At 45.3% G+C, this 14,842-nt stretch overlaps 1 protein-coding gene across 1 annotated transcript; it reads right to left on the reverse strand.

Moving 5' to 3' along the window:
- Positions 1 to 8,548: 8,548 nt before the first annotated feature.
- On the reverse strand, positions 8,549 to 14,122 carry LOC311367618 (eosinophil peroxidase-like; the record flags this gene model as incomplete). Its single annotated transcript, XM_084486435.1, has 15 exons — positions 8,549 to 8,563; positions 8,975 to 9,046; positions 9,222 to 9,256; positions 9,367 to 9,587; positions 9,861 to 10,098; positions 10,402 to 10,572; positions 10,688 to 10,946; positions 11,124 to 11,284; positions 11,630 to 11,987; positions 12,099 to 12,305; positions 12,411 to 12,540; positions 12,657 to 12,789; positions 13,314 to 13,489; positions 13,781 to 13,862; positions 14,056 to 14,122. 15 exons carry the CDS (start codon positions 14,120 to 14,122, stop codon positions 8,549 to 8,551), a joined length of 2,325 nt encoding a protein of 774 aa, XP_084342561.1.
- Positions 14,123 to 14,842: the final 720 nt, after the last annotated feature.

The raw sequence follows: 14,842 nt of genomic DNA on the forward strand, positions 1-14,842 counted from the left end.
CTTACTGAGGATAGTGGAACATTTATCTATTAGGAAACTCCATGACAAGACAGTCAATGGCCCTCAAGCCCTTGAGATGCTCAGTGTATGACAGACTGGCACCAGAAGCCATCAGAACTACTAACTCTACTACTAACTAAATAGCAAAACACAAATATTTGGTGAAATAGTAACAAAGAATATTGCCTGAGACTTTAGGCCTGCATTACTGCGAGAAAAGCAGTCATGAGTGATTGGTTGCAAACTCACCAGCTGTTAACATCTTTAAAACCTGCACTTTCATTCCAACACACAATAAGGAACTTACTTGGGCTTTTGCTTCCAAGGAATACATACTATGTTATTTCCTGATCCTTTACAGCAATAAGCTTTATTACTTGCTGGAAACCTTTATCTTTATACAGGCGAGCGTTCAGGAAGGCAACAAGTGGTGCATGTGCACGCACACATATCTACAACCACTTGAAAACAGCCACTTTATTTTGCTAGGATATCTACGTTTTCAAACATTTTTAAGACATTCAAGGTTCAAGGTACATTTTATTGCCATATAGTGTAAACACAATTGGAATTTTTTACAGCCAGATTGATGGTTTAGCATCGTAATAAATAAGAAAATATTTCAGTCAAGAGCCGAAAGTACAATTGAGTGCCTGTTCTGAAACACAGACACACCTGCAGTATTTTGCTTAATGCTTGAGACGACTCCAATGTGCTCTTTTTAATTGAGTGGGCCTATCCTTTGACAAACTGGAAATATAGAATTTTCTTCAAGAATGGGCTAGCGAAGCCATGGGTATGTCTTGTACCAGCTTTCTTGATGTATGTAACAATATCATCAACAGCACCTTACGGTATAAGATCTCAAAACGTAGTCTACCAGTTATAACTAATAAAGTTAACCATTGTAAGACCCCACCCATGGCCCACTTGCTCCACCTGCTCCTTCCTGCTAGCTGGTTGCATAACTTCCTTCTCCTAATAAAAAGATAAGTTGTTGCATAAAGAGAAAATATATTGGCCATCTCTGATAAAGTAGTTTTCAGCACCTGTTTGGACTTTGTGACCTTGTGGAAATTAACCTCTTGGCTCACTGCACTTCGGAATGTGGTCAACTGGTTTGGAGAGTGAGACGAGGGCAATTCCAAAAAGAGAAGTTTTCCCAAACTTCCCCACTTCCCAAAAACAAACCAAACAATAAATAAACATAAAATAAATAAATGGTTCCAAAAATACAAATTAACATTTGAAAAGAATAAAACAAAAGCTATTCTGTGTTTTTGTCCGCCATGTGTCTTTTTTTGTTATGCTTCTGACTCCACTTCTCACCTGTACATCCTGTTTCTGTCTGTTTCCCTAATTTTCCTGCTCATCTGTTCCTCATTGTGTGTTAACTAATCTACCTATTTATACCCTGTGTTGTTAGTGCAACCTTGTCAGATTGTTCTTTGGTCTTAGTTTATCTAGTCAGTCTTACACTGCCCTGTATTCTGCCTGCCTGCCTGTTTGGTTCCTGCCTGTTTTTGGATTTTTGCCTGCGGTTCTGACCTTTGCCTGCCCCTTGACTACCCTGGACAATATATATTATATTATGTTAATGTTGAAGATATTGCTTTCCTAAAAACCTTCTCCGCTACAGTGAAAGGGCTGCACGTCTGTGATAAAATAGTACAACTGTTTTGTTTTTGGTTGGGTTGAGAGTAAACCCTTTGTGGGAGAGGGTGAAATGACGATGATGACAAAAGACGTTTTTCAGATTGATTAAATTCATTGATAAGGACATTGAGATTCTTCCTTAGGGCATTAAGCGTTTATGTCGCCAGGCCCCGAAATCTCCGTAGGTCGGATCAGCTGTTTCTTTTTTTATGGTCAACAGGTTATGGGTTGTTTCGACGATTGTTGGTCACATTTTCTGTCCCTCTTCTCCCCCTGACCTTCCTGGCTTTGCTCTTGTCTCGTCTCGTCTCATCTACTGCCTTTTACTTTGAGAGACTCTCTCCGCACTGCTCTCCAAACTTAAATCATGGAATTGATCAACTGGTCTCTCAACGCAATTGACACCATCCTCTCGTCGAGAAGCTCGGGTTCGGGGGAACCTGACTGTCCTGCCGGAACGTTCGCAGCTGGCTACACGATGGACGCGCGGTCGTGTGCCTGGCGGCTCTTTCCGTGGAGGACATTGAAGACATCTACTTATTTGGAATCATTGCCACAGTTTTTTGCTGATTGGAGTAGGCATGGCCCTGGTTTGTCAGGAAATGATGGATACGAGGTCAGCTGTTCAAAGCCACATAGGGCTGCCCGTCATGATTGAAGCGGTGGGCAGAGCTGTCGGCACTCAGACTGTGAATATGAAAAGCAGTACGGATAACATCATGGAGAAGCTCACGGCTTTGCAAAGGCAAATGGATCGTTCTGGAGACCGGAATGGACACAGAGAGTAGTCGTGTAAATTGGAACGCGGCTACTCTCCCCAAAACCAAACAATCCCAAATCGAATCTGCTTTCGGCCCCCCCAACCAGCGCTGGCCTCGGCCAAGGCCACTGCTGGAACAACAACACTGCAGAAGAGCACTGCACTGCAGTGAGACCCTCTCTTTGTGTTTCCTTCCCCCACTCTACAGACACCTGCTGATTGTTGACTCTGTTTGGGACCTGATCAAGGTTGTCTCCATGGCAACTTGCTGTGTTATCGCTATGACATCCTGCGGCTGAGACACCATGGTTGTGATACCAGGCAAAGTGACTCTCCAGGCCTACACACACACGAACTCTTACATAGATACAGATACACATCCACCCCCCCCACTACCCCCATCCCACGCCTTCGCTGCTTTGTACCCCCCAGTCTGACAAGGGTCTATATCCAGCGCCTACAATGGCCGCTACAGGGGCAGGGCTGCTTGCCTGCACTGGGTTACCCCCCCCCCCCTCCCCTGTTGCAGGTCGTGTGTTTTCATGTTATAAGTGTACTGACTATGTGCTTATGTTGCTGAGGTGTTTTTTTTTCCTGTCCCCACACTGTACTGTGTACAGGAGCATAGTCTGGGGGTTGCCTTATTTCTTTTGCCTCCCCTCTCCTCATGTTATGTTATGCTGTATTTTCTAATTGGATCTAATTGGATCGCTCCAATCCTCCTTGGGGTGAGCATGGTAGCCTCGAAAAGGGACACAAGGATGAAGGTAGTGCCCGCACCTGTTATATAGGAGTTGAGGTTACTGTGGCACTACCCCCGAAACACGGCATTAAGCTGTAAATCTTATCTCGGAGCATATCCTGCAGCGCAGAAGAACATATTGTAGTGATCCAATTAGTTCACATAACAGTGGTTACAATAGGTAACCTTCATTTTCTATCATTGCTATGGTGGATGATATGGAACTGCTATCGCTGAAGACCAAACATGGCTGACAGTCATTCAATTATCAGTGGAAATTCAATATTGTTTCGGCATTAAAATGCGTTTTGATAACAGTTCTAGTTGGAAATATCATAATCTTCATTCAGTGATTGTAATGATGGTTATTTTGGGGTTTTAATGGACTATAATCAGGGTCAGCGCCGTCGTATAGGGGGGAAAGGTTATGACAATTATAAGGGCCCACAGCCCACTAGGGCCCACACACAGCCCCCAGTAGCCTCTATGACAAAATGATTATGCATACACTGAACTAATATATATTGATATGAATGAATCTGAATTAAAACAAAGCCACAAATCATACAATATTGTAATTTTAATAATTTCAATAATCCCCTTGGCCCCTTCTTTAAAAATGGGTTGGTCCACACCGCGGTTCGTTCTTCCCAGGGACGTGCACAGGAGTTTTGAGGGGCAGGTGCCGGGGGGGTAGGGGGGGGGGGGTTGGATCGCGGACGAGCGCTATTGCGGGCGTGATTGTTGACGGGGAGGGGGGGGGGTGGGGGGGGTGGGGGGTTGGATCGCGGACGAGCGCTATTGTTAACGGGGGGTTGGATCGCGGACGAGCGCTATTGCGGGCGTGATTGTTGACGGGGAGGGGGGGGGTGGGGGGTTGGATCGCGGACGAGCGCTATTGTTAACGGGGGGTTGGATCGCGGACGAGCGCTATTGCGGGCGCGATTGTTGAAGAACACTCAGAGCTGAGTCAGAGGGCACTTTTGAATACAAGGCAAAAAGGGCAAGGGCTCAAGCCAGTGGCGTAACATCATGATGATGGCCCCGGTGCAAATATTTTTTTTGTGCCCCCCCAAAGATTCAGTCAATGACTGCGTTTACATGGATATTAATACTCCGATATTAATCAGAATAAGGTCTTAATCAGAATATGACGCTGCCATGTAAACACCATTCTCCGATTGCCTTAATTAGATTATGGTCATATTCGGAATAAGCATAAGCTGAATAAGGTATGTGGAGTATTCCAATCATATTCTGATTATTGAGGCACATTCTAGACATGTATACACCTTAATCGCATTATAATGTCCTTTCAGAATATTCGCAGCATTTTGCGACAAGCCGACAACTGTGTCACATTATGGCAACAAACTGACTTCAGAGCTGCCAACTCTCACGGTTTCACCGTGTGACACACGCTTTTGCCTGTTTACACACGCACACACGCCACACATCCAAATTCTCACGGCAAAAAAAAAAAAGCACGTTCGTTCCTTTCCAAACTCCCCGACGGTAGAGTGAGACAGCGGGAGAAACCTCAAGACCCCTCCCCCCCCGGTCAACAATCCTGATCGCCTGCAATCCAACACTCCCCCCCCGTCAACAATGCCGATCTCCCGCAATCCAACACTCCCCCCCGTCAACAATGCCGATCTCCCACAATCCAACACTCCCCCCCCCTCAACAATGCCGATCTCCCGCAATCCAACACTCCCCCCCCCTCAACAATGCCGATCTCCCGCAATCCAACACCCCTCCATCTCCCCCCCCCCCCCCCCCCCACCGTCAACAATTACACCCGCGGACCCTGCTATAAATGTATGCATTACAAGATTCTACAGAATCTCACTCCGGCCAAAACCTAAAAGTTGGCAGCCCTGTGACTTACAACGCGTGTTGTTTACTCGTGACACACAAGTCTCACATTTGTTATGTTGTACGCGAACACCGTTTACATTTGCAACGAATGCAGTTGTTCTCAGTGTTTGTGAGAAACACTGCTTAATCAGTCTATGCTGGGCTACATGTAAACGGGGAATATGAACAGAGTATTATTTTAATAACTCATGTAAACACCTTAATCGCAATACTACCATAATCAGAATAAGGTCCATAATCGGGTTAAGGTTGTCCATGTAAACGCAGTCACTGAGAGTACTACTACAGCAGGTAGCAATTGCGTTGCCATGGCACACGGGTAAACAAATGACAAGACACCACACAAGTTAACTAATTTTGTTCTACATCACAATTGCATGCTTTAATAAAGTATTGTTTTTTTCCTACCATTACGAAAATAAAATATACAAACCAACAGAGCTTTGTCTCCCCGCAACCTTATATTGATTGAGTCTAAAACGTTCTCAGCCAATGAGAGTAGGGGTAGCAATCGCACATGGGTAAACAAATGATTGGAATGATTGGAATTTGGACAAATGATCATTCCTCCTCCCATACCAGCCACTCAGCTAGCCTTCCTTACCGACCCGCCCCCGAGCTATTTAATTCATAAAAACATTATTATTTTTATTTTTTATTCCTCCATGGGCCCCTGACGGCGTCTGGGCCCCGGACAGCTGCACCGGTTGCACCGTCGATATTTACGCCACTGGCTCAAGCACCCCTAGGGCCCTATGTGTGCACGTGCCTGGTTCTTCCCATGGTTCTTCCTCATCGGAAGTGAGTGAGCGATGAGACTTACAGTGAACAAACAAGCCAATTTAAACTTTAATTGAGATTAGATGAGGCTTGTTGTTGTTTTTGATATTTGTTTTACAACAACGTATTCCATGTGCTCTTTGTTTCACTTGCACATTTAAGTTAAATGCTACATATTTACCTGTGGACTATCTTGAGCCAGGACACTTTGTTTTTTGCATATCAGTGCTTGATTGTTAAATACAATAAAATACCCACACCCATTTGTTGAGTGGTTAATTGAAAATGTATTTGCAATCAGAGGTGTAATAACGTGTTGCAAATCAGGGAAATGAGAATAAGACCATTAATAATACATAATTTACATAATAATACTCTGACTTGTTAAGTCGTTAAATGTAAAAAAGGAAACAAATTGGGTGTATTACACCAGGCACCGTCAAGAACACTGAAAAACAAGAACATTTAAGGTGGCAATGAATGGGGTAGAGAGGGGCCCACACCGATATTCTTTCAGGGGGCCCAGAATTCCTAGCAACTGCCCTGATCAGGGTAGGCTATATTCTGCTTTAGAAATAACCAAAATGACATGTTTTATTGCACATGTTTTTTTTTAACATGTGGGGCAATGAGCTACATTTTTGTTATTGCATATATCAATCTGCGCTTGTTTACAACCTAAGGCCATTTTTTCATTTTCTGTAATGTGCACGCATATATCCTGTATTTAATACATGAACATGTACATATGTTATATGAACACAATATTCAGAACAACCTTGATTCTTGGTTCCTGTGATAGGAACAGGACAGTGTGATTAAGTAAATGTATACAATGTAAGCACCATTTATGTTGCTTAGGTTACGAGTTCTATGTAACGGTCAATTTACGCAAACTCGATGACGATTGATCACCTTAATAGAGCACTTCAGTCATTTAGGCCTACTAATTTAAAGATGAATGAATTAGCCTGCTTTTAAAACAAACTATCAGCCAGGAAAAGTATAGGGTGGGGCCTGTTATTACTCATATAAAGGACACTGTGTAGGAATTACTCCCATCTAGAGGTTAAATTGTATATTGCATTCAAACGAATAGTGCTCATTTTTTCAAATGGACGGCGGTATGTGCCAAGAAGCTATGACAACATGTCATCCAATACTACGTCATCGAGTTTTCTTTCTTGCGGTCCGGCAGACCGCAATCCCGCACCACCCCTTCCCTGTCAACAACTCTGTCAGTCCGTAACTCCGTAAGCACAAGCACATAATAAGCACATAGTCAGTACACTCACAACATGAAAACACACGAGGGGGGGGGGGCCTGTAGGCGCTGGACACAGACCCTGTCAGACTGTCAGACTGGGGGGTACAAAGCAAGTTATTTCAAACAAACTTCAAGCTGCATTGATTCATTAGTGTGAGCATGTATGTGTAATTACTCTTCGAGCAAGATAGTGAATTATGTTGCCATGTTTATATTGTATTTTATATTTTATTGGTAACATTACTATTTCATAGTCTAACCCAGGCGGGCCTAATCCGGCCCGCAGTGTAATTTAATCCGGCCCGCCAGATAATATCTAATGTCTATCAGAACTGGCCCGCCGGCATATGGCACGTCTTGGCGCGATATGCCGCCCCCCCACCCCCCCACCCTCCCTGTCAACAACTCCGTCAGTCCGTAACTCCGTAAAAAACACACCATTAATGGGAGCCTAGAAGGACTTGTGAATGAGATAGAGACGTCTTGTCTCTTTTTTATGAATCAGGGCATTAGGGTCTGCTAAAATTATAAATTTGGAAGGCTCACACAGCATCATCAAATGCTCCATTGAAACATATTGGAAACGCATGTGTTTGCTAGAAATTAATCTCAATAGAAAGAGATAGAAGCTTGGCCATTAGACCTTTAACCAGGCAGAATCTTGGGATCGCTCTGTGAAAATTTTGGGTCTCTTAAAAAGACGGACCCTAACCCCGGACCACGGATCCCCCCTCCCTGCCCCCGGGTCCCGAGAGGGCCGGGTTTGTTGAGGGGGTCCCAGTCAGGCCCAAGAATAAGGTTGTCAAGTTTCAGGGCGTTTCAGGGCGTTCCTATCTCCAAAACAAGGGTTAGGAGATGGGGATTAAGGATCAAGGATTAAAGGAGTCGTTTCTTGTATTTGTTATGTTGTAGCATCCTTGGCCAAGTCACAGAATTGCAGATCAATGGTCACTCGGCGGAGCCGAACGTCGGCAATAAAAAAATATTAGATTGGGTAACAACTGGGTAACAAACTGAACTTATTTGCGCAAATACATTTATTTGATGAACAAAACAAAAACAAGGAAGGCCTAAAATGTCCATGGTAAAATATAACCAGCCCTGACAAAGTATTTTATGTAAATTGTGAGAATTGAGGTTGTGGTTAAACATTTCCGTGTACTATAGTTCATGGAGTAACAGGGGTCCTATAGGATAGCTGATTTTTTAAATCAGCCAACAGTGTTTGACATTTTAAAGAAGAAAAAAATAACGGGCCTCCAGTTCTTCACACAGAAGAGTGGGAGTCGAGGGCAGTAGGTGTTTGTGGAATGGTGAACAAAACAAATTCAACATTAATTCAAGGACGGGGATAACCGGATGTCATGTGACCGAAATTGACCAGGATGGACACAAAAAACAAGCAGATGGTAGACGGGTTGAATCGATTAGAATTCTTTATTTCGAAGGCCATGTTCACGTCTTATGCCTGGGGAACCTTCAGGGGAAGAAAACACAGGCAGAAGGAGGATTTTAGAGTAACAGCTTGATCACATGTCAGATGCTCATTTACTGGCTCGGTCTGTAAAGTCTGCAGTGTTTTATCAGTTATGCTAGCGTTTGGAGGATTATGAAAAATGAAAAATAACATAACATATAAATCCGATCCTTGTTCAAGTCATGAGTGAATCTGTGCAAAAGGGGGATTAGGTCATAGACCTTAATGACCTGTCCGAACGTTTATATAATTGTCATTGACTCATTTCACAGCCAATTAATGCAGTAAATGTAGTAAATCATACCAATAACCGATCGGAACACGAGAATTGTTAACAAGATCACACTTCAAAGTCCTTATTCCTGACCTCGCTCATACTTCTCGTCCTACAGAGATGTGAAACATAACTACCTCATTGTCCGCTTTCATCTGTTGCATTTCCTTGCCCAGTATGGCCTGCTCTGCCCGGGTCAGCTCCTTGATCTGGATATAAACAAGATAATCCAATTTCGTATGTGTCAACTTTGATCCCTCAGTATTTACATATCAGTGTATTAAAAAGAAAGGGGGGAAGGATCTGTGTGCAAGTATGGGAATTGAACATATCAACCAGCATATTGTCCAAAACTGGATAAGAAAATACATTAATAATTATTACCTCAGCTTTAATCTCTGCAAGAATTTTCTTTGTGCCTGCAAAAACGAACAAGGCTTTTAAAAACTTGAGATGATTAAATAGAATGTGCAAGCTAAAGGTTTTGCAAAAAGGAAAGTGAGCCTTTGACCACATCCCTGTACCTCACCTGATGCTGCCCTATTGCTTGGACTCTCCCTCCAGGGCAAGAGGTTCATGCGTGGGATGTTGGAGCAGAGGACCAGGGGGTTTTTAGCGGTGATGAGGCTGAAGGGGTCCTTGGGGACGCTGGTGATGCCTGTGTTGTCGCAGATGATGCTGGCCAGGGAGGCAGTGCCCAGCGACGTCCTCTGGGCAGGGGTGAACACGCCCGGGTTCTCGTACCACAACCTGTCCAAGGCAAACAAAACTAAATGTTCATGAGATGGATCGTGCCTGGGTATTGAAGGGGGGGGTATGGGGGTTGGGTTGGAGCGGGGGTCCACATACAGACACCTACCCCCCTACCTGCTCCTCAATCACCTTCATCTTAATTTAACTCAAACTTGCATCCATCATCATCCAAAGGTGATCTATGTCCAACCGGGTCGCCCTTCTTTCTGTTTCGCACCCCAACAGTCAGTCAGTCAGTCCAGTCTGTACATGTCTGCCTGGCCTGCGTACCTGTCTCCCTGACGGAGTTCCTTGAACTGGTTGGCGATGAGGCAGGAGAACAGAGGGCCCACACGGCCTCCCTTGACGAAGGGTTCCGCAGCGCCTCCCACCCACACGTCGATGTTGCTGGGTGTTCCATAGAGCTTCAGGAGCCTGGTCGCCAGGTCCGCGTTGTTCAGTACCTGAGCCAGCTCTGCCTGGTTGCTTGGCTCGGACAGCCCACAGTGCTTACGCCACACGTTGTAGCCTAGTGTGTGGAGAAATAGAGGTTTATTTCCATCAGATCGCAAAGTATTTGCAGCATAATCTAAACAAAACAAGAAGCAAAGAAGAAAGACTAAGAAGCTCAGAACCCTGACCTCGTAGGTCTGGCACCTTCTTGGTTACAAAGTGTGAAATAATTGGTTTCTTCGTATGTAAAATTGAATTGTATTGTGTCAGACCGCTGCCCTCTTGGTCTCTTGTAAAAAGACATTTATAAAGGTGAACTGAATCTAGCGAGCAAAGAGGCAGCAGGCGTGGAAAGGAGAGGCTTTTAGGGGATAGGTACCAGGGATGCCGTGGTCCCGGCCCCTCTGCATGTTGAGCGACGCCAGGTCCTGAGCCAGCTTTGCGGCAAATTCGAAGAGCCTCTCCCGCACCGCGTCCACCATCAAGTGTTCCTGAACGCCCAGTTTGGCAGGACGGCCCACCAGACCTCGGATCACGGGGTCGATCCCGCCTGTAACCAACCAACAACAATGTAAAGAGAAAACAACCTCGGTTGAAATTCATGTCAAGCACTTTATGTCTTGACACTTGACACTTTATGTCTTGACACGTCTATCTCCGCTCACCTTCGTATACGATCCTCCAGGGGGTGAAGAAGGTCTTGAAGAGCGGCACGGTGGGGATGCGGTCGTTCTCCTGGTAGTTGTCGTTCAGGCGCGATAGGACGGGCTTGATGGCCAGGTGTCCGAAGCGGTAGGCGGCGGTGGCGAACATATTGGCGATGCTGGGGTCCACGTTGGGGCTGTAGCCCGGGTAGCGGCCCAGCTGTCTGGACATGGCTTCGTCACCCACGATGTGGGGCAGGTAGTCCCTGTACACAAACACCTGAGGAGGGACACATGTTGAGGAGGAGGAGGAGGAGGAGGAGGAGGGACAAGTAAGAAGGAGGATGAGGGACCCATGTTGAGGAGGAGGTACACATGATCAGGAGGAGGAGGTATACGTGTTGAGGAGGAGGAGGAGGAGGAGATGGATAAAGTGGTGCCGGTGGGGGGGGTTTACCTGAGTGTAGGCACCCATGATTTTACGAGCCTCTTGGTAGAGGGTCTCACTGTCCCACTGCGGGTTTATCCTCTTGAGTTCGCCCGCCAGACGGTTGTGTTCTCGCATGAACAGGATCTGGAGGGACGCCAGGGCGACGTTCTCATTGGCACGCACGTCACCTGGAAACACGACGCAAGCTCGTTTTGACACAGCACTAGTCAGAGTTTACAAACGGTTTGCTAGCTATGATAGAGAGATAAAAACAGACGGTGGTAACAGTGGTAGATAAGTGGTTAGAGATATATAGAGAGATGGATAAAGAGATAGAAATAGAGAGATAGGGAAAAGAGATAGAGATATGTATATATATATAGATATATATATCGAGAGAAAGAGAGATAAAGACATATAGAGAAAGAGAAGATAGAAATAGAGATATATAGATAAATAAAGAGATAGACATAGAGATATACAGATATGCACATATAGAGATGTTTAAAGATATACATATACTGACCACCAACCTGCAAGGAAACAGGGCACCTCCTCGGCCCTGCTGTTGTTTGTGATTCCCCTGCGTGTAGCGCACATGTTGGCCTTCAGGGGGCTGAAGGGCAGCAGCTCGCGGCCGTTGTCCGTGAACTTGTCGTTGACGCGCAGGAGGCCTGCGTCGCTCGTGAGGTCGCGGAGGTCCATTGCCAGCTGATCCTCCGAGCCGTACACCGTGCTCAGGTCCAGGAACGACGTCACGGTGTTGATCTGCTGCCGCTTGTTCGCCACGCCGCCAAAATTGTAGTCCGAATGTCCGGTCCCACATACGGCCCCAGAGCGGAAGAACGGTAAGCAGCTGTTCGTGGGCAAACGAGGGTCATCGGGGGGGATCTGTGTAGGAGAACGCAGATGACTACGGCGATGTCTCAACAGTCTAATCATATACTGTAGGTCGTACTACACAATAAAATCACAAATTGGAACCAAGTCGGTGACACATACCGGAATGGGGAAGCAGGGCTCGGAGCGCTCGCAGCTCTCGTCACAGTTGATGCCGTTGCTGAAGGAGCGGATGCTGGGGGTGAAGGGGGTGTGGGAGATGTCGTGGTCGTTCCACTGGCCGAACTGGGTCAACATTCCGTTATATTTCGTGTCGCTGACCACGCCCTCGTTCGTCGTCGCCAGGATGCGATTGGACACCTCTCTGACCTGAAGGAGGATGGAAATGCAATCCGTGGATATTCGTGTGTGTTTGCCGTGCGTGGGTTTTACGGTCACGCGATGCTGCCGCATATGCCGACGTCGACGTCATACCAGAGGGAGGAGGAAGTTGTGGTAGAGGCGGTCACTGTTCCAGTCGATGGGCACGGCGATGCCGTCTTCATAGTTAGGAGAGATCCATCTCTTGAAGGGGATGTTGGAGGACCCCAGGCGGGGGTTATTCCTGTTAGCACGTTGAAACACGTGGAAACGTTTAACGAGACAAACTGTTGGAAACACTCAACCTTTGTCTACACTAAAAGCTGACAAGGAGCATAACAGTGTAATGGTCGCTCTTACAGGTTGTTGCAGACACTGGTGGTGGTCCTGTACTTGTCCAAGTTCTGCATGGTGCGACAGGATGGTTTGCTGACCCTGGCTGCACATCCAGAGATCTTCGAGAGAACCTCCAGGTCTTCACGGGGGAGCAGATCTGGAGAAGAGCAGACATAGGTTCAGAAAAAGGTCTGTGAGTTGAGTGAAAAACAGAAAGGGTGGAAAAAAGGGTCAATGTACTGAGATAAAATGGAGGGGGGAGAATCAAGGATGATCAAGAACGAGGACAAAGTACAAAGGACCCAAGTTGCCAGCTCCCTTCAGCAGAAGACGACTATCTGAGTTGTTTTATTTTCTCTTTTCTTTATGGAAGACTCTGAAGAACTTCTGTAAGGTAATCTCTTTTTCGTAGGAGGGAGCAAGAGTTATAGTCCCATCATAGAAAACTCTTGGATCACACAACAGGTGAGGTGAGTACGAGTGTGTGTGCATCCACCAAGCCCATATGTGTCTGTATGCATGTGCGCGTGCATGCATGCGTGTAGACATTCAGATCTATCTATCCCCAGATGTATGAACGCACCCGGAGTCTCCAACACCTCTCCGCCACTTAACCTCCCCTCAATAAAACTCCTGCATGCTCAATCACAACAACAACCACAACAACAGAGTGTGCCTGACCTGTGGCGTTGAGCGAGCGTTTGTGCACGCGGTGGACACGCTCGTGCAGCAGGCGCAGCGTCTGGTCCATGTAGTCGGCCGAGCGCACGGCCGAGCGGGAGTCTCCGCGCGGCTGCTTCATGAGACGCAGGATGTCCGCCGGAGAGACGACCTCTCGACGAACTCTTCTCAGACTCCTGGCAGGGAACAGGGGGGGGAGGCATGGTTATGGTACGATGGGAACCATAGCAGTATTAACATAAGAAGAAGAAGAAGAAGAAGAAGAATTGGTTATGAAGCAAATAGGCTCTTATGATCACAGGTTCATTATGAAAGTGAAACAGGGAATGGTGTTTTTTTTCTATCAATCTTTTTTTTATAATTGAATATTTACACAAATGGAAATTTGACTTTCATGCACAGTGGAAGTATCCTGTAACAGTATCGTTTTCCGTAAGGTGACACAAGATTCAGAACAATAAACTCACTCTTCTCGCGAGTACTTGTAAGCCTCATCCACCAGTTTCTTGGCCTCTTTAAAACACTCCATAAGATAGGGACGACCCAGACCTTCAGATACAAGAGCAATAATATAATGAACCATAAGATAGACCTTCAGCTACAACAGCATAAACAAAATAAACTAACTTAATACTTCAACTTAAACACTTTTTTTTTATGTTACAGAAAATAAAACATCCAAATAGACCAAAATGTATTAAAACCATTCAGGGTTTTTGAAAGGTAATCGTTTTAAGCTTACTTGATGGGTTGGAATTGGCCTGCATCACGCAGATGCCCAACGCTACGACGCAGACAAGCAGGTTCATCTATAAGTCAACAAAACATACCAAACATCAGCAATCAACCCACTGCAAACGTTAGACAATAAGGATACACACCAGCTATGTCCCACATAGAAAAGAAGACCTCTTACCCCTGCAGGTGAGGCTAAAAGCAGAACAATATGAAGATTGTCAGCCTATTTATAGTGAGTATTAGGCCTCACCCACAGTGTTGATGTATTCTGGTGTGGTCAATATATCAGTAAATCCTATAGTTCCTACTTCCTTCTCCTAGCTGACTTAGATTAACAAAAGCGTATCCCTCAGCTAAAAAACTTTTTTGCACAACCAAAGATTTAAGTAGCATCTACTTACTACTTTTATACTAACTTACTATTATATTGGTAGCATATGGTTCAGTTTAATGTATGTATATATTTTTTAAAGCGGTCAACCAGCATTTTAATCATCATCAAGGGAATGTATTTAAAGTCTTGAAATACTTCAAATGAGACGCAGGAAAAGCCATGCAACCCCCCAATTGAGGATAGTGGAACAATTCAGCTTGACAGGACATTTCATTTTAAGTATGTAACCTTTTACTTGTGTTACGAATTGTGTTACGAACAGTTCCCCTTAAAATGAGACAAACTGTATTAATAATAAACATAATTGGGTGTAACTCTGTTAGGCAACTGCACGATAAGACAGCCAATGGCCCTCAAGCCTGTGAGATGCTGTATTTTGCTAAATGATTGAGACAAC

The sequence above is a fragment of the Micromesistius poutassou genome, assembly GCF_964030765.1.
Source record: "Micromesistius poutassou genome assembly, chromosome: 22".
NCBI lineage: Eukaryota > Metazoa > Chordata > Actinopteri > Gadiformes > Gadidae > Micromesistius > Micromesistius poutassou.